The sequence below is a fragment of the Amblyomma maculatum genome, chromosome 1, assembly GCF_055883805.1.
Source record: "Amblyomma maculatum isolate TAMU_Amacu chromosome 1, ASM5588380v1, whole genome shotgun sequence".
Taxonomy (NCBI): domain Eukaryota; kingdom Metazoa; phylum Arthropoda; class Arachnida; order Ixodida; family Ixodidae; genus Amblyomma; species Amblyomma maculatum.
In genome coordinates, this window is record NC_139344.1 from 483,599,683 (window position 1) to 483,619,219 (window position 19,537).

The 19,537-nt window shown below is 44.7% G+C and overlaps 1 protein-coding gene and 1 long non-coding RNA gene across 10 annotated transcripts in view; one reads left to right on the forward strand and one right to left on the reverse strand.

Moving 5' to 3' along the window:
• The first annotated feature begins 86 nt into the window (after nucleotides 1-86).
• On the forward strand, nucleotides 87-5,443 carry LOC146210111 (uncharacterized). 2 transcript variants are annotated; one of them, XR_014708283.1, is made up of 4 exons: nucleotides 87-717; nucleotides 1,613-1,700; nucleotides 1,803-1,848; nucleotides 2,130-4,858. It is a non-coding gene; the product is annotated as an uncharacterized LOC146210111 (long non-coding RNA). The 2 variants fall into 2 exon arrangements; XR_014708282.1 differs by lacking the exon at nucleotides 2,130-4,858 and adding an exon at nucleotides 4,869-5,443 and having other exon boundaries at nucleotides 89-717.
• A 2,458-nt stretch (nucleotides 5,444-7,901) lies between these two features.
• qtc (GRIP domain-containing protein quick-to-court) overlaps nucleotides 7,902-19,537 on the reverse strand; it is a 138,143-nt gene continuing 126,507 nt past the window's right edge. For all 8 annotated transcript variants that reach the window (XM_084607835.1, XM_084607862.1, XM_084607848.1 and 5 more), the window contains one exon: nucleotides 7,902-19,124. In XM_084607835.1, the coding sequence (XP_084463961.1) occupies nucleotides 18,851-19,124 (274 nt within the window). In that variant the 3' untranslated portion in view covers nucleotides 7,902-18,850. The remainder of the gene's footprint in view (nucleotides 19,125-19,537) is intronic.

Sequence of the window (19,537 nt, forward strand, 5' to 3'; positions counted from 1 at the left end):
TCGATGATGTAAAGGACGGTCACTCCCACCGTTTTGCCGCTGGCCAATAGGAAGATTGTGAGTGTGAGTGTGATTGTGAGTGTGAGCCGTCTGTAATACGGCCCGCTCGAGTTGCCCCAAACGACCAGCGGAATACGCGCAACCTATCTTGGTCGACCAGTGGAAATCGAAATCGTCGTCCCGGAGCAACAAAACGTGCTCCGTAGCGACCAGTGGAAATCGCCATAAAGCCCCTCAACAAAACTGCCGCGAGCGCTTCCTCAGGGAGAAAAAAAAAAAAAGAAAGACTCCGCGAGATACTGGAGATACGCGTACGTGACGTGTAGGCTACGTCACCCATGTGTCACGTGATTGCGCATTGTCGGTCTGCAAAAACATTCTCCCGAGTCTTGTCAAGCGCAACAGGAGGACCAACAGGAGGAACCAACTTTACAGGCGAAACATTTTTCTCGCCGATTGCAGTGCCGTCAGCTGTCGTCGCATCGGTTTCTACAATGTTCCTAACTTTTTTGTGCGCTCTAATGGCATGGCTGTGCAGTGTAGAACGTTCTCTTCAAATATGACGGAGTGCAGTGCGCCAAACTGCACAAACCGCACCGAAAGCGGCAAAGTGTTTTATTCAGTACCCTGCGGAAGGTTAGTCCTACTTCGGCGACTGCAGTGACTTTTAAGTATGGGCCGCGTGAAACAGCCCCGAAAGGAGCTCGAATATGCGAGGTAAGTTCTTTTCATTTCGTCTGAGTGCATTCTTTGCGCTTATTTTCTGCAAAATGGCTTTGTTTATTAACGTTTGGGCGATCCTTAGACACGTTAATTTGCTTGCGCATCTGCCGACTTCATCGCTCGAATTCCTCGCGGTACACTTGAGAACTGCTCTTTTTTTTTTAGTGTAAGACACCATCTCTTGCAATCTGGCGGTATATAATGCTACACATCTGCTTTCACTGACTGTCACCTCATCGTTTCGTGAACTACTTTATTACTTTTCGTGCAATATTTTACTGGCCTTCCTTATATTTCCCCCTAACTTTCACTCTAGCATCGCCGTTTAGTGAAGAGGGTCACGAACGACAGTGAAGTGCAGAATTTAATGCGAAGCTAATGTACGTCTTAAAGTATAACTAAACAACGCGATTCATAACTTGCACGAAAGCTATCTGTTGTGCTGGCTTTTTCTCTGGCCGACTGTGGTTTCAACAGGTATAAACTGCGTCCTTTTCCGTAATTTTAGTGTCTCGATTTTCTTACTTGCGGTTGAGTTGCGTGTCGTTGTTGCCGTTCATTCGCCACTGTGTACTACAGTTCATGTCACCGCGAAGCTGCGGTTAAAATTCTGATCGTAAATTCACCAGCGGAAACGGTGGAAAATTGCGCGAATGTGGTAATGCATGATTACTGCTATTTTTTGCACGCTTCCATTACGGAGGTCATAAAAATTGCCATGAATTCTTGATTGCACTGTCGCGTCTCTCATAACCCGAGTCTCTTTGGGACGTTAAACCCCACAAACGAACCATGATTGCACTGTGCATCACCTGTTGCATATGGACCTTTTTTAAATACAAATCCAGTCAACAGTGTTCGTACATGTTCTGCACATAATCCTGTGCAGGATCATTTCACAGCAGACCAGTTTGAGTGGTCCTACTTCAAAGGAAGGAAACGCCTCAAGCCAGATGTTGTGCCTACCATCTTTTTTGGTGAGCGAATCATTTGGAATTTCCAAGCTTGCATTGCTCCTAACTCTCCATTCATTGGAATACCAGTAGTGTAATTTTGCTCATGCAGGCACGCCTTTGCAGGCACTGGAAAACAGCCTGGCTGTTGCGCCGTCCACACCGATGATAGGTGAATACATTTAGCTCGATCACGCAATAGCTGTGTCATACATGAAAATTGTGAGGTGCACATTTTTCATTCTGCCTTTTTCACCTGAACAGCCGTATCAGTGTGCTGTGCCTGTGACTGCCCAGAACATGCATTCAGTATCAGCATATGAGACCTTTTAGTGTCTAGTGCACGATATGAATACTGAACATTAGGATTTTCTTTGTATAATACTAATTCTGTAGGCTTGGAACTAACTCTTCATTCATTGCAATGTCAACAATGTACTCTTTTTCATGCAGACATGCCTTTGCAGGCACTGGAAAACAGCATGGCTGATGAGCCATCCCCACCGACGTTAGGTTAATACATTCAGCTCGATCATGCAGTCGCTGTGACGTGCATGAAAATTATGAGGTGCAAAGTTTTTCATTCTGCCTTTTTCTCCTGAACAGCCGTATCAGTGTGCTGCGCCTGTGACTGCCCAGAACATGCATTCATTATCAGCATATGAGATCTTTTAGTGTCCAGTGAACGATATGAATACTGAACATTAGGATTTTCTTTGAATAATACTAATTCTTCAGGCTTGGACCTAACTCTTCATTCATTGCAATGTCAACAATGTACTCTTGTTCATGCAGACATGCCTTTGCAGGCACTAGAAAAAGCATGGCTGTTTAGCCGTCCCCACCGACGTTAGATTAATGCATTCAGCTCGATCACGCAGTAGCTGTGACATGCTTGAAAATTATGAGGTGCAAAGTTTTCATTCTGCCTTTTTCACCTGAACAGCCGTATCAGTGTGCTGCGCCTGTGACTGCACAGAACATGCATTCAGTATCAGCATATGAGATCTTTTAGTGTCCAGCGAAGGACATGAGGATTGAAGATTAGGATTACCTTTGTAAAATCCAAATTCTGTAGGTTCGGAAACTACTATGCAGCCAGCGACACCTAACACACCACCTTGGGATGCCTCCTTTAGCATTGGAAATGCCAGAGCAGCCAGTGAAACCTTACGCACCGTCCAAATGGCTACCTGCTTTAGCATTCGAAGTTGGGGTAATAGAAATGACAGAGCAGCCAGCAACCCTTTGCGTACCATCTAAATGGCAGGCTACTTCAGCATTGGAAGATGAGGCAATGGTCCACTTTCTGAGCCTGCTATTGCTAACAATAAGTTGGGTTCAGTTCAGCTCAGTCGTTCAGTCTTGTCCGACTCTTCGTGACCCTATGGACCATATGACGCCACGCTTTCCGGTCTGTCATTATCTTTCTAACATCACATAACTTCATCTGCAGCGCCTCGAGGATGCCATCTAACCATCGCGTTCGCTGCATACCTCTTCTCCGGTAACCCTCAATCTTTCCCAAGATCAAAGCTTTCTCCAGCGACTCCTCTCTTCTCATCAGATGACCAAAGTAGCTAAGCTGTAACTTTAGAATTTGACCCTTCAATGAGCAGTCGGAGTTTATGGTCGACAATATCGACTGATTTGATCTTCTGGCAGTCCAAGGAACTCTCAAGAGTCTTTGCCAGCACCACAATTCAAATGCGTCAATTCTTCGGCGGTCAGCCTTCTTCACTGTCCGACTCTCACATCTATACATCACAACTGGAAAGACCATAGCACGAGTTATACGGATCTTGGTTGGCAGTCTGATGTCTCTACTCTTTACTAGGCGGTCAAGGCTTCATGGCTCCCTTTCCCTAAAGCAGGCGTCTCCTAATTTCATGGCTGCAGTCACCTTGCGGGTTGATCTTGGAGCCCAGGAAGAGAAAATCTGTTACGGCTTCCACTTCTTGTCCCTTGATGCTGCAGTACCTGATGGAGCAAGACGCCATGATCTTTGTCTTTTTAATGTTCAGTTTAAGCCCAAACTTCTCACTCTCTTCTTGTACGCGCATCAGAAGTCTCTTGAGTTCCACTTCACTTTCTGCCATTAAAGTGGTATCATCCGCATATCTAAGGTTGTTGATACGTTTTCCAGCAATCTTCACTCCAGCTGAAGACTCGTCCAGACCGGCCTTCCTCATGATGCACTCAGCATATAGGTTAAATAGGCAGGGCAACAGTATGCAGCCTTGTCTCACTCCTTTCTCAATCGGGAACCAATCAGTAAGACCATGCTCAGTTCTGACTGTGGCCTCTTGTTCATACAGGTTCCTGAGGAGACAGATGAGGTGAATCTCTTGTAGAGCTTGCCACAATCTACGTAGTCAAATGCTTCGCTTAATCAATAAAGCAGAAGTAGATGTGTTTCTGGAACTCTCTTGCTTTCTCCATGATCCAGCGAAGGTTTGCAATCTGGTCTCTCGTTCCTCTTCCCTTGCGAAACCCAGCTTGCACGTCCGGAAGCTCCCGATCCACATACTGCCGCAACCTACCTTGGAGGACTTTCAACATCACCTTGCTAGCATGCAAAATAAGCGCGATCGTGTAGTAGTTGGAATAATCTTTGGCACTGGCTTTCTTTGAAATGGGGATGTAAACTGACTTCCTCCAATGCTGTGGCCACTGCAGAGTTGTCCAAATTTGCTGACATAAGTTATACAGAATGTTAACAGCGTCATCATTAAGGTCTTGAAGCAACTCAGCTGGAATGCCATCAATTCCGCTAGCTTTGTTCTTAGCAAGCCTGGCTAAGGCCCATTGAACTTCACTCTTCTTGATGCCCGGCTCGAGATCAGTAATCACAACCCTCTTATGTTGGGTTTGCACATCCGGGTCCTTCTTGTACAGTTCTTCTGTGTATTCCTGCCACCTCTTCTTTATCTCTGGGGCTTCAGTGAGGACCCTGGCTTGTTTGTCCTTTGTCACGCCCAGCTTAGCAGAGAAGCTTCCTTTGATATCTTTGTCTTATACAGAGCTCTTGTGTTCCTCAATTGGCTGTTGTCCTCAACTGCTTGGCACTGTTGGGTAGCAGACTCTTATCGTGCCACAGATTCTGCTTCTGTCACTTAAACTATGCCACTTCTCACACTGTGGTTAAGCATGAAGTGTGTCTTCAGGCAACATATTTTTATCTGTGTGCAGGAACCTCGAAAGAAGACCGGGTGCTAGAACTGGAGCGACCGCTCAACCTGGACCTCCTCAAACAGCTTTCAGCTGAAGACACTTAACCATGTTGAACGTCTTTCCTGGTTTCTCTTTTCTTTTACAACAGTGCAGTGCCTACGATTTGCTCCAGTATAGTACTAAATTATATTTGTATGGCTGACATTGTGTCTACTTCCCCTTGACGCTGCAACCACCATTTGGAAGCTGAGTCTGAAACTGAAAATAGAAATAGAAAATAGACCAGCCACACACAAACTCCAATGTGGTGACTCATGCTTACCTTTCAGAAATAACCTTTCTTTCTACACCATGCATTATCCCAAATAAAAAAAGTCAATGGAAAACTAGTGTCTACCCCTTTATGGTGTTATGGCCTTTAATGACTACCAGTGGTTCTGCACAGGGCCTGCATGTGTTCAGCATTGCAGTGAAATGTACAGTGATTGTCAAGTACAATCTCTTTAGCCTCTCTACTTATTCTGCAGTAATAGTGTTATGTAGTGTACCTGTTACAGGAGCACTAGTCGGCTGTATACAATAAAGTTCTAAATACAAGCTGTTTGTAAAGTGTTTTTTCTAATCCCTATCTCTTGCACAGAAATAGGTTGCCAGTCTATGTCTGCATGCTAACTAGATTTGCCTACTTTGGTTAACTGTTCTACTTATCAAAAAGCCCTGAAGGACCCTCTGATAACAATGGTATTTAGGGGGGGGGGGGGGGGGGGGGCAGAAATCAAGATGAATATTAAAATACAAATTGGAATACTACAATCGTAGCATTTTGCGTTGCAGTGAATGCAGCAGCCGTTAGAAAAAGACAAATTCATGGATGCAAAACATTTCCACGCAAAACTTAGTAGTATTGTCATTACTTGTATTTTTACATCATTAATGTCACAGCTACGAGCTACTGCAACCGTTTCGCCATCTCTGACAGATCATGCTGTGCCAGCATGTTATGCGAATCACATGTGTTTTCGATGTTATGTTTTCCAGAAAAATGCACGATGCGCTTGGCATCGATGCCTGCGCCTTTATACAGCGCAAGGAAAAAGGATGCCTGTAAATAGAGCGCGATGTACATGGCAGTAAAAAAAACGCGAACTGCTTTACATCGTCTGCCCCGCCGTGATCACAGCCCCTGTACGCCCAAGGAGTGGCTTTCCCGCAGAGCCCCCCTGTAGACGCAAGGAGCGGCTTTCCTGTAGAGCTTGGAACATTATGGCGGACCTTCGCGCAACTCTGCTCCCTGCGGGAGCATATACAGGAACACTACATGACCCCAGAGCAACCTCTATGGCACTCTCTTTTCAATAAACTTTTTCACCGCCACCACCTTATCCGTACAGGAGGAAGCGCATGTGCACTCGTTAAAATGTAATTTATTTGCTTCCCCCCCCCCCCCCCCCTCGCCCCTTTTTTATTTGCGTGCGCTTACCAGGGAAGAGGTTTCGGAGGTGCTGTGCGCGCGTTGAAAAGCTCACTCCCTGTTGATTGCACATCCTAATTTTCAGGAAGCCATGGACCGCTGAAATCCTGAAATTTCGCTGACCACGCCCTGCCCCCATTTCCCTCTCCGTGCTACAATGGTGCTACCCTACACTGAATGCTGTAGGTTTTAACATGCTTTCTGTATGTACCCTTTATTTCAATTCATTTCACCACTGGCCATCCACGACCTCGCCTTGTTTCAGATGGCGCAAATCTGGAGAAGTTAACCGTTAACTTTAATGGTCTGCACAGGGTTGTTCTATATGAAAAGGAACAAAGGTGTAGCATTCAAATTAAGTTAATCGTTACTTCATTATTCCATGTGCCAAGCACACTTTTTTTTTCCCTGTTTCACTGACGATCGAATTAAGTTTGGCACTTGGAATGCCCGAATTTAATTTTCGACTTTAGTAGAGAAAAAAACTGTCTTTTTGGTGCAAACTGATCGTTTCCTTTCATACTGAGAGGCCGCATGTACAAAGTGCCACACGCTGCAGCGCTCCAGGAGGTGGCGCATGCCTACATGCTTTTTGTTTGTTCCTTTTTTCGTTGACAATGGCAGGTCATCAAGCTGAGTTTCTCAAACAAAGCGGTAACAAAGTATTTTCTGGGGAAGGGAAGAAGAGCGCGATACCCCTGTGTCACCGGCGCCTGAATTTGCCGCCTCTAGTAAGGAGGGAAAAAAGTAAAGGAAAACAAAAATAGCATGCAGAATTGAACCATAGCCCACAGCAACAGAGCGGCCGTCGCTAGTGACAAAAAAAAAATTGCCAAAGAAAAGCTTGCAGAGGGCAAAGATGTGCCTACTCCTCGACTCTCTCCACCTGGTTAAAGTGCTCTAGAATATTTTCTAGAGCACATTAACCCGGTCATCAAAGCAGCGGGGGAAAAAGCATAGAGGGAAAAAGTTCAAACAGGAAAAGTGTGTTGAGAGGGCAAGGAGGACCAGATAACCATGATATAGGCTCTACGTCACCTTCCTTGGCACTTGATCCTCCCCAGTTGTGCGATAATTTAGTCCGGAAACAAGCAAGCGATGTCACAAGTGCGAGTTACTCTAATGAGTGCACTTTGGATATGCTGCGATGTTTGGCCGGTAGTTATGATGAAGGTCCATTTTGCAATCTCCAAGCGTTTAATTAGAGCGAATACGTCGAATATTAAATAACCAGCGTAAATATCAAATGCTATTTTTACGCTGTTTCAAATTACACGTACCAACAGCAGCGGGCGCATTTCGATGGAGGCAAATAATATGCAAAAGAATGATGGATAACATCAGTGCCCTCAGTCAAGTGATCGAAATCAACCTGGAGCTCCCAACTACGTGGTCTCTTGCAGCTGGTAGTATATTACCAACGACCTTATTTATGGTATTTGCTAGGCAGTCAATAGTATATGACAAATCAATTTAAACAATGCGAGGTTGCACAATTATTTGCGCATACACATTCGCAGAATACGTTTTCACGGGAGCGTGCTGCATGGCCGGATAAATCCCAGAATCAGTTCCAAGTCTTAAGTATAATGTAATTTATTTTCATGCAAACACTTAGCAAACACACAAAAGCTCACCACAGAAAAAGCTGCTCAATTTTGATAAAGTATGCACAATCTCGAGTCATAAGCAGCAGTGCAACTGAGTGAAATGAAAAATAGAGGCATGGAAACGAAACAACACAGGCAAAGCCTACAGCGGATTTACACTAACCGGACAAAAATATCACATGTGTTGCTCATATAATGTAGGCCAAAACATGTAGCATACCACAAGCTATAAAAAGGAAAAATATGTGACTACATGTTGTAAGGAATCAACTAGCCATGTGTGCCAGATGCTAAAAGCCGGGCTGGTGCTTGAGCTCGATGGACCGCCATACAAAGTTTCAAAATCACGGAAGTAAAAAGAATTGTAAAATCTCATAATGTATGCACAGGAAGAGGTAAACAGGTCAGAATAAGATTACATGAAAGCACCACCAAATGATGTGCACAATTTCAAATATTAAAGCACACTAAGCCATCTCTATTCTATGTTTAGTTAGTAAATTTTCAGGTGTGTTTAATATTTTTTTATTCTTACATTCTTTATTATATTCTTCACCTGACGCCTACAGGACTGAAATCTAAGAGACTCGGCTTTTTCACTACATAATGAATGAGGCAAGGGTGACCTAAAACTGCTGTAGTTACCATAACTCCAGTTTTCTCTTAATATATAGCCAAGAATGGCAAGGCGTCAGCACTTGAAGCAGGAAAGCAACGTGCCATCCGTACGTGTGTGCAAATGTAGTCTCTGTTGCACACTGGACCGACACAGAATAAATGCTGTATTCCACTCAAAGGTGTGTGCAGTGCAAATAACCACATCTGCCAAGTAAGCACCTTATCAGTTCAGTTCAGTCGTGTCCGACTCTTCGTGACCCTATGGACCATATCACCCCACACTTTCCGGTCTCTCACTATCTTCCTAACATCACATAACTTCATCTGCAGCGCCTCGAGGATGCCATCTAACCATTGCATTCACTGCCTACCCCTTCTCCGGTAACCCTCAACCTTTCCCAAGATCAAAGCTTTCTCCAGCGACTCCTCTCTCCTCATCAGATGACCAAAGTAGCTGAGCTTTAACTTTAGAATTTGACCCTCCAATGAGCAGTCAGGGTTTATGGTCGACAATATCGACTGATTTGATCTTCTGGCCGTCCAAGGAACTCTCAAGAGTCTCCGCTAGCACCACAATTCAAACGCGTCAATTCTTCGGCGGTCAGCCTTCTTCACAGTCCAACTCTCGCATCCATACATCACAACTGGGAAGACCATAGCACGAGTAAGCACCTTATAGAGGAAACCAAATAATCAATAGAAAAATAATGCGGGGAAAATGCTGCACATGGGATATGCAGCATGCATGCCCACCACCAAGGCTCAGCAAAAAGTCATCCAAGCAACAGCAACAGAGGTATTCCCTCAGCAATCATATATACTACACAGATGACATGTGTTAATCCAATCTGAGTGCATAAAAAGTGCCTTTGCTCTTCCACAAAGGAAAAGCCTGCACACCTGAACGTAAGGTAGAGACAACTGAATTTTTCATCTTTCCAATCGTTAGTAAGACATTACTGTGTATATAGATAACCACATGGTATCTGCCTATGAGCACTCGGTAATATATAATTGAATTTCTTTTCTCATCTGTTTTAGTTTCAAAAGCCAAGTGACGGCTATGATATCAATGCCATGTGAGGGCTGAAACAACTTCTTCATTCGATGGTTACTGTTCTTAAAGCAGGTTGGTTAGCATTTCAGTGAATCAAAACGAGAAGGGAGCGATTCTAGTGCAGTTTTTTCTTCATCCTTTACGTGACCTTGACTTTTAACTTTGCCTTTATGCCCATTGCTCAGCTGTAGAAACTGAAAAAGGTGAGAAAAAAATCAATTACATAAATCATTAGTGGCTATAGAAAAATAGCATGCAGTGATCTAGGTACAGTAATGTCTTATGTATCATTAACAATGAGAAAAATGCAATCAATAATTACATTTTTCTACCCTTTTAAACAAAAATGTGCCACAGGGTCCGAACTAAGTGCTTCCATCAATAAGCTGATTCCCAATCACAATAAGCACCGCTGATTTTGCCAAGCAGGCAAAAGAGGTTGATTAATTAGGACTAAAGCATCGTATACGGTGTATATGTACAGCAACAAATGGCTGACAGCCACCACACAGGCTTCAAGTCACCAGTTTCATCAACTCGGATGCCATTTTGTTGCCGCAAGTTCTACCCCTTTTTTCACAGGACACATTATGACAATGACGGTGTCAATTAGCAGGAGCACAGCAGCTGAAATAAAAGCTCCCTTCACACATGCTTATCCATGCCTCACAGTGTGCAGTCAAAGTTAGCCTGTGCCATAACAGTGCGTGGTTCATATGTACAGGGGCAACAAAAAACAAATACAAAAGCCATGCCTATGTGGTTTGCTGCTTGAATTTGTTGTCACTGCGCTTGTGCCGTGGTAGTAAGACAAACATATCAGAGACATCCATGATACAATAATGAATGACTCTAGCATATTTTTATTACCACTCAGGTACAAGGTAGAACGATGGCCACAAGGTATATGAAAGAGCACTGAACGAGGAGGGGGGGGGGAGCCTCAGTTTGCCTGTTAAGCCAACGTTTCAACAAGTCTTTGTCCAAACAAACAAGTCCACTTTTAGAAACGTTGGCTCGACTTGCAAACTGAGGCTCTCCTCTCTACCCTTGTTCAGTTCACACCCAGGTACAAGAAGACAAGAAATTAGAACAATGGTGCAATGTAGGCTAGCATTGTTTCTGTTTTCCCTATCACCCCTGCACATTGACTAAAGAAATGGCCGAGGTTTAACCCAGCTAAACCTAGTTAGGTGAAGCGAAAGTGTCATTTGGGATTAGGCTGAGGCTTATACATAGGCAGACACGGTTTCGTTGCGATGAACTCTGCAAATAATGATTGATGACCTAGACAGGAAAAGTAGAAAGGTAGGCTTGAAAATCAATATGCAGAAGACTAAGCTAATGTCCAACTGCCTCGGGAAGGAACAGCAGTTTATGTTAGGTAGCGAAGCAATGGAAGTAGTAGGCAAATCCGGACCATGAAAAGGAAATAACAAGAAGAATAAGATTGGGATGGAGCGCATTTGGCAAGCACTCGCAGATTATGACTAGCAGCTTACCGGTATCGCTCAAGAGGAAAGTATACAACAGTTGCATCTTACCTGTACTCACCCATGGGGCTGAAACGTGGAGGCTAACCAAGAGAGTTCTACTTAAGCAGAGGGCTATGGAGCGAGAAATGGTAGGGGTAACACTAAGAGATAGGAAGCGTGCAGAGTGGGTCAGAGAAATAACTCAAGCTACTGACATTCTTGTGGAAATCAAGAAGAAGAAATGGGCATAGGCAGGACATGTAGTGCGAAGAGAGGATAACCGATGGTCGCTTAGGGTAACAAACTGGATTCAAAAGGAAGGAAAGCGCAGCAGGGGGTGGCAAAAAGTTCGGTGGGCGGATAAGGTTAAGAAGTTCGCAGGGGTCACGTGGATGGAGCTAGCACAGAACCGGGTTAATTGGAGAAGTGTGGGAGAGGCCTTCGCTCTGCAGTGGATATAGTCAGGCTGATGATGATGATGATGGTGGCGGTGGAGTCGAGGACGTCAGGCAGTAGGATGCCGAGTTGGGCGAGTTGGTCAAAGTTCATTTTGGATGGGAAAACAGCGCAAAACGAGGAAAGACAAAGTGTGCTCTTGTTACTTTGTTTTTCGCCCTTTTGCGCTGTTTTCCCATCCCAAAAGAAGAGGACACCATCGCCTACAAGAGGGGACATGTGATGCTGTACCTTCCGTCAAAGAAGAAAGGTTTAAGGTCAAGTGGTGGCACACCATAATAGCCACATTGTGACCTCTGGCTCACTGAAGTTCAATCAGCCTGCCATGTTGACTTTGGCTCATAGAAGGGAAGCTTACACTTCAGAAGTTTAATACCCCAAAAGTTTAAATGTGCCTTCGATTTGGACCTATCATTGATATCCCAGCAGGGCTCAAATGAATTGAAGACAACTGCACATCCCTTATCACATTCACTTTGATTTACAGCAGGTGCACCTCTAAGTGGGTAATCTCGAGCAGTGGGTAATGTACAAGACATACATGGGATGCACAAAGCACTACTGACTACGTTTATTTGCTGCAGTCTCCTTTTTAACACCTCTTCTGCACAGCTACTCGATGTAAGCAAAACATGTACCCTTGATATAACCGAGCAGAACAGGGCTGCTTTATGAGGATCGACTTTCATAATTAAGAAGCCCACCTGTTGAATGGGCATGTGTTAGGTCATAGAGGAGAGGAGAATTACGAGAGAGGTCATAACGAATAAACATGGCTGGCAGTTGGTGCCTTGTGTGTAGTACATCTTTCTTGCGGTGCTTGTGCCACTATATTTGTTTCATCATAAAGAAAATGTAGTGTACAACAAATGCAGGCCACTTGAATGCAGTCTCTATGACCATGCCCATTCTTATGCAAACATTCAACCGTAAATACAGTCTATCTGTACAATATATATATGCCTATGTGTGTGCTTGTTTGTAAGTATACATAAAACAAAATGAGTTCAACTAGGTAAAAGCTTCGGAAAAGGAAGCAAGGATTTTTCTTTTAATATGTGCTGCCCGACTCCCAAAGAAGCTGAAATGGAATAACAGTAACAGGCAACCTATAAAAAGACTTTGATAAAACTGCCAGCTAGTATCTGACAGCAGTGCTGTGTGAAAACAGAGTCGCATCACAGACAGAGCCCGGCTGCACAATGATCAAAGGTGTGCCCGTCCACATCCAATTAAATGGGGGCACTACACTATCCTGCAGGCGCTGACATGTCAGCCATTAGGCTGCACCCCTTGGAATGCACGTTAACCACCCGCTGATGCTGGGCAGTGTGAATGTCCCCAGCAAGACCACAGTATGTCATCAAGAGGCCAAGGAAGGTGCACAACTGCAGGAGAGCAAAATGCGAGCCAGGGTGACAAATGAGGAAAAAGAAAGCTGCTAGAAAACAGAACTGCTTGGCAACAGCAGAAACACTGATCCACAGCAGAGACAGTTTAGGGCCCATGTTAGAACCCACAGAGCGAATGATATTAGAAGAAGCAGAGGAACCTCACAGTGCATTTGTCATGTTAAATGCCCCACAGTCATCAGCAAAAATGGCACAGCTCATTGCTGCCTTGTTCAACACAGTGGTACTGCCACAGGGTTTTCTTGGGACACTTTGAGTGGCACTGAGAGTAGTAAACAGGATGCAAACTGAAAGCATAGCAATGCAGTCACTGGACACATCAAGTGACATTTCAAGCTGCTCTATAAAATGTGCATGCAGCATGCTGATGGTATTGCTTTTTTCACGGCCCCAGGTTTGGCGAAAAACATGCAAGTTGCACTGATTAGCATCGATAATGGATCCTGCACATGCTGCATCACAGGAGGTGTACTGTACATTAATGACAGGATGTTAAAACCATACAAGATAAACGACAGACACTACCATGCTGTTGCACACCAGAATAATGATCGTAATTTTAGCTTTCAGTACAGTTTCCACACGCAGTCATCAATAGAAAGCCCTTTGTCAGCTGTGAGCTACCAACCATTTTCACATAGCCCTCGCGCATGTTCCAGCCACTAGCACCCTTAATGTAGTGAGCATGAAAGGAGGAGGCTCTACTATTGTGACTGTCTGATATGTCAGCAGGCAAGCATCAACAGGCCTCCAAGCTGCATCTTGGCTCAAAAGAAGCCGATGCAATTCTAAAAACTCAAGTGTCAACTACCTCCTGATGCAGCTCATAAAAAAGTTTTGACAGTAGATACTGCCCCATGGTGCACCATGCAGCTAGGCTGCCTCAGTTTCACTTCACTACAATTCAAAGTTCGCACCTCCCAAGCAAATTGCAGAAGCAGAAATATAGATCAGTAAAACGTGACTTCTCAGTGTAGCCACTCACCGATGATGCACTAAATGGCAGCAGACACCACGCTGTTACTATGCTCCCAAAGGCTAACTATAGGAACACTGACGATGAGAGCCATGATTAACATTTTATGGCTGCTTTGCAGAAGTAATGTTTGAATTGTGTGCCTAGTGGTACCAATGAACTTCATATTTCACAAAGTGCCAGGGCGCGAAGCCATCTTTTTTACAGCAGCCGATGTTGAAAAAGCGATTCTTGGTGAACGTTAACTCTTTGCAGTATGCCGTGAATGAAACCTATGGGGACATAGGTCACATAAACTCGTATGGTGTTTTATACGCTTAGAAAAGAAAAAGATGAAACAATAGAGCTTGTTTTTTTTTTTCTTACTGCCTTGATGGAAGTCGGAACATGGTCATTTCTAGGGCTTCTCAAGCTTCGTGTAATGTTTTCAACTGACTTTAAAATCAGCCTCGTTTTTATTCTAGCAAGAAACACACCACCGCGCAACGCAAAGGAGCATGTGATGTGCTGAACTGAAGGTGACACTCTACAAACAGGAAAAGGTAGCCACGAATGTGGTATCTCACTGTGGATCATTTTCACAGCAAACGGTCATAAATCACAAACGCAGGTATAACAGCAGAGCGGCTGACATAACAATGACATCCCTGCAATGGTTACTGAGGTCATTCATGTTGTAATTGGGTACAGCCATCTAAAACATTCACAGCTTTAATAGGGACCTCACGGCAAGGCAATGACAAACAGACCACACTCTTGCCCAATGTACCACTATGATCAATTAGATGATGAAAGCACAGAGACTGGACAACAGGTGAGGACTCCTGCGAAAGAAGCCCCATTTCTTTGGTTGGCTCAAGGCAATGAAAAGCACACTTGCAAAGAGCACCCTGTGGCCAAGATTATCACAGTATCAAAACCTTTCTGCCAAGGGAAGACAACCCTGATCACACATATTTTAAAGAACTCTATGCACACTGTGTGGGGCAGAGAGCAATGCTTTGTTACAATCGCACATTGCTCGGGGACATTCGAGGAAGCTTTGTGAGCCTGCCTCGCCAGAATGAAACAAACATCTGACAACAATTGGGCTGCTCTTCGGTGCGTGGAGGACAAGGAACCTCCAATAACAGTCAACTAGGCCCCCATGAACGCTGAAGCGAGCATCCAACCAAGCTTTAGCTGCACAGCAACATTGTTGCTGTAAAGGGCCTGCCCTAGACTGCACTTCTATGTTCAGTATAGTGATTATACAAAGAACATGCTCAGGGGCCTTCTACTCAATGACCAGGAAGAAAACTGGCATGTGGACTTTGGTGACCATGCCCAACAGAATATGGCAATGCTTTTAGCACCACTACTTAAAACCAACAGCCGGGCATTTAAGGTTTTAGCTTGCTCAAGAGACCAAGGTCCTGTCCATGCAAATTACAGTGCTCAGGAGGAGTTCTCAGCAGTGGACACAACACGAGTGATTTTTGCGAATTACATGCCTAGTGTGTTGGAATTTTTAAAATTCATATGTACTGTGCACTCTCATTAGGATCAACTTGGTTAAAACCAATTCTCAGATAACATAAAAATGTGAAACCATTTTCCTGGCTTCCCACAGGAGCTGTACGTTCACCGAATAACCCCAAAGACAGCTTAACCAAACCAGAGTCTGTCTTTGCTGATGAGGTCACTGCTTGCTTTAATTTGCTTGGGGTTTTTCAATACTGACTCCTTTGTATCCATCTCCAGCAGCCACTGTTAATGAAACACCAAAAACCACGGCGGTTGTGCAAGAGCAACATGCTAAGCACCTGCTACTACCAGCTGGCACTTATGACAACAACATTCAACACGCTTTGTGTGGAGACTACTTGCCTACACCATCTGTTTCTCAATACCCCCCTATATGCTACTGCTATGGCCACCCTGGCCACATCTAGCAATTATTTTCTCACTAGCAAACATTACATGACGTCTCTTCAGCCTATTATTTGCATCAAGAGTACCAGCGTCCACTTATGCTCCAGATTCTGGGGTACCGTGGCTTGCATCATTGCAGGATCATTCACTGGCACCGGATAACAATGTCACACCACTTCCAACTTACGGTGTCTGCTGCTTGCAATCGGTTAAGTGCCGCTTCCCTTCTCCTAAAAACTAGTTGGCACTATCAAGGCGGGGTGAGGTCGCCATATATTCGCTGATCCATTCGTATAAGAAATGCCCTGCACCATTATCAAGATGTTAAGAGCAAAGGCTTTACTGTCCGAATCATGAGTGCTGGATGCCAGCTGAGCGCAAGTGCCAGCTGTATCTTGGTCATCCTCGTAGTCTTCCCCTTTGCCTCTTTCTGGGCATCACATAATGAAAAATGTACAAACTCTTTCAGGGCTACTCTGGTTAAGATGAATTTCTACAGCAACCACAAACTATGGCGACCACTCATAATGGCAGTCGTGGGGTGCCAATGCTGCACTAAGGAAAGAAAAATGCTAAACTGCACGCTTCAAGCCAGCTGGAAAACTGCGTGGTGCGCTGTGGGCCCGAACAGTCGGCCATCTGACACCCGCCAATCTCAAAACAACCCTGCTGCAGTGGACTATTAAGGTGGAAATTTTAAATGCTACTAACCCTTTTCTTTCAGCAACAGAAAATAAAAAACACACTTTTGTACAGCCACTGCATTTATCTTGAGCAGGCAGACGACATGCCGCGTCTGCAACCTCCTTTCATATGCATACAAAAGTGTGCTTGAAAATGCAAACGCAGTTTTATTTTCTGCTGTGTTGCTGAAAGAAAAGGGTTAGTAGTGTTTAAAATTTCCGCCTTCTGCCCGCAGCGGAGGGCCCACTCTGCAGCGAAACGTGCCAGCACAGTTTTCCAACTGTCTCTTATCTAATGTGAAAAAATCTCCTTGCAGAAGCACACATTCTTGGGGTGCAGCTTCCTTAAGGTGAAGAGAAGGCAGGGAACCTTCATGCTTGTGAATATCATGCACATGCCGTGTGCTGCTTCCCATTGATTAAAAAGTACTTTGGGGCTGTAGCTGATGCAGTGTTGCAACCTGCATTATCAGATGGCCAGCTGCTGCTGTGAGTGGGCAAAAGGAGCGAGGAAAGAGAGCCACCTTCAAAGTGCTCACTGCAAGGTAAAAAGCTAAAGCCAGAAAAAAAAAAAAAAAGACATGCTTGAACAGCAACCACAAGCGTAGGCAGTGAGGAAAAAAAAAAAGATGGACCGTGCAAAGTATGCAAATGCCACTGAAAAGCAGATTAACATGAGCTCTTTTGATGCTTTTAGTCGTAAAGTTAATTTCATGCATGGTGCAGTAGATGCTCGTTTGCAATTATCCCTTCTCTGGAAGGCTACTATATTGATTATTTTCATGTAACATTTTTGTGGACACCATCGTGTACTTTTTTTACAGGCGTTTCTGTTTGCTTGAATTTCTTCTGATCAGGTAAACAAATTTTCTGGTCCTTTCAAATTCATCTTAGAGGGAGTAAAGTGTATTCATTAATGCATATGATATCATTTGCTGTTAGTTCAGCTCTACGCAATTCTGATATAAAATCAGCCCCCTAGACAAGCATCAGCAACTAGCTCAGAGCACAAAGAGACCAGCGAGATGATGGCCAATGTGAGCACAAAGGATAACTGCATGCAAGAAACCATGGAAGGAATCCAAGCTTTAAGCACATGCTCAGATAAGATGTTGTGACTGTTTTGCCATTTTCACATCAGTGGGAGAGTGTAAGAAGAAAGCGGAAAGCCTCTACAGATCAATCTGAAAGCAACAGGTGCTTGTACTCTGAATTCTCTCGGATGACTAACTTTTTTTTACAATCCACCAGTGTGTATTCTGCCTTGCGTGCATCTGTCCCAGGTGATACTGAGGGTCTACTTTTGGCATAATTAAAGCTAAAAGGCATTCGCGACTCATCAGGCCACAAGACATCCAAGCTATTCCTCCAGGCACACACTTAGTCATTCAGTACACAGCCAAAGGAAGATACAAGGTGGCCATGCACATCTGCCACGAACAAATGCAGGTCATATAAATCAGGCGTGCCATGTACCCAGCTATGAAATGCGGACAAAGATCACTATCCCTAGTACAGTGATCATGGTATATCATGGTAAATGCATATCACTGCATCGAAAGCTTACAACACTGGGGTGCACAGGAGCTATATTTTGCAGCAGCCCTGCCTTGTTACCCAGTCATGCAGTGTTGTTAATTATATCAGAGGATGGGTCATGCATGTTTCCCTCACAGCTGCAGAGAGGGTAGGCAATTATTTATCACTACTGTGCCAAAATAAATTTTCTTCTGCACACCCTCTTGATGCCAACCGTATATGGTCTGCAAGTGGCCTCTGTCATGGGCATTCTGAGGCATGCATCTTTGTACAGTAGCATCACATTCTGCTCAAAGTTTTGAGAAAAACAGCTGCCTCTGGTGAGAAAAACATGTTGATATGATTCATGCGAGTGAGTAAACAACAACAAGTGCTGAACTCTTTCCGGACACCTCAGCACGGGAAGTGTGGCTACCGTCTTATGGGAACCACGTGGCCAAGCCGCCATCTTTCACCACAACAGGCTAAAGAAGTGGTGATTGCAATGCTGGAAGCAACAGCATCTCAATGACACAACTCTCCAATGTGCCCTTCAGAAGGAACCCTCAGACGGGATTACTACAAAGGCATGCGCACTTTGTGCAGCTCTGCTTCTCAGTCTCCATGTATGATAGGGTCAACCCTTAAGACAGCACAAGGTCAACCCTTCATGCCTTCAAACACAGCGCTAGCTTTAAGTCATTCTCTTCCTACCCGGCAAAAAAAAAGGAGGATCTGGATTAAACTTGCGACTGGATAAAAACCATAAGACTGTGAACAAAGTCAAGATTCCTCTGGGAGAGTGGGCGTTCACAGACGGCCTCGGTGTCGCCAGGCCTTTGCGACCGCAGCGCGCTCGGCTTCCGAGAAGCCCAGGATGGACTGGATGGCGCTCAGGTGCCCTCGGCAGTCGGACCGATCCGTCAGGAAGTAGAACACAGCATCCTTGAGGAAGCGCAGCGTGTACTCTGCCTGCCGTTCGGTGCCAGGGAACGGCCCCCCGGCTGGCAGTGCAGAGCTGGCAGCCTCTGCACGGTGCTGCAGTTCCTCGTTGCGCTCAAATTGTGCTGCTTCCTGGCCCTTCCTGCATCAACAAAGGCTGCCATCATCAGCTTCACAGAGAAAACATGACCACGAAATATCGCTTTTTTGACTCAAGAACAGTACGCTGAATAACTAGGGAATGCGATACAGACAGACGTAGGCAGGTATAAATCTCTGCCTACCTTCCACATAACTGCAGCGCGATAAAAGGACGAACACAAAGGAAGGAATAGAGCACACGGCATGGACATTGGCTGCTAAAAAGTGACTTTATTTCGCTAACGCATGGGGAAAGGTTCCATTGCGGATGCTCGCACAGGAAAGAAGAAAGGAAAGTCACGTGCCATGGTCAGCACAGAACATTTTTACACCGTGTGACACGTCTTACTGAGTGGCACATTCTGTTTTGTGCAAGTAAACTGAAGTATCGCTTACCCTTTTCCCCTTTTCTTT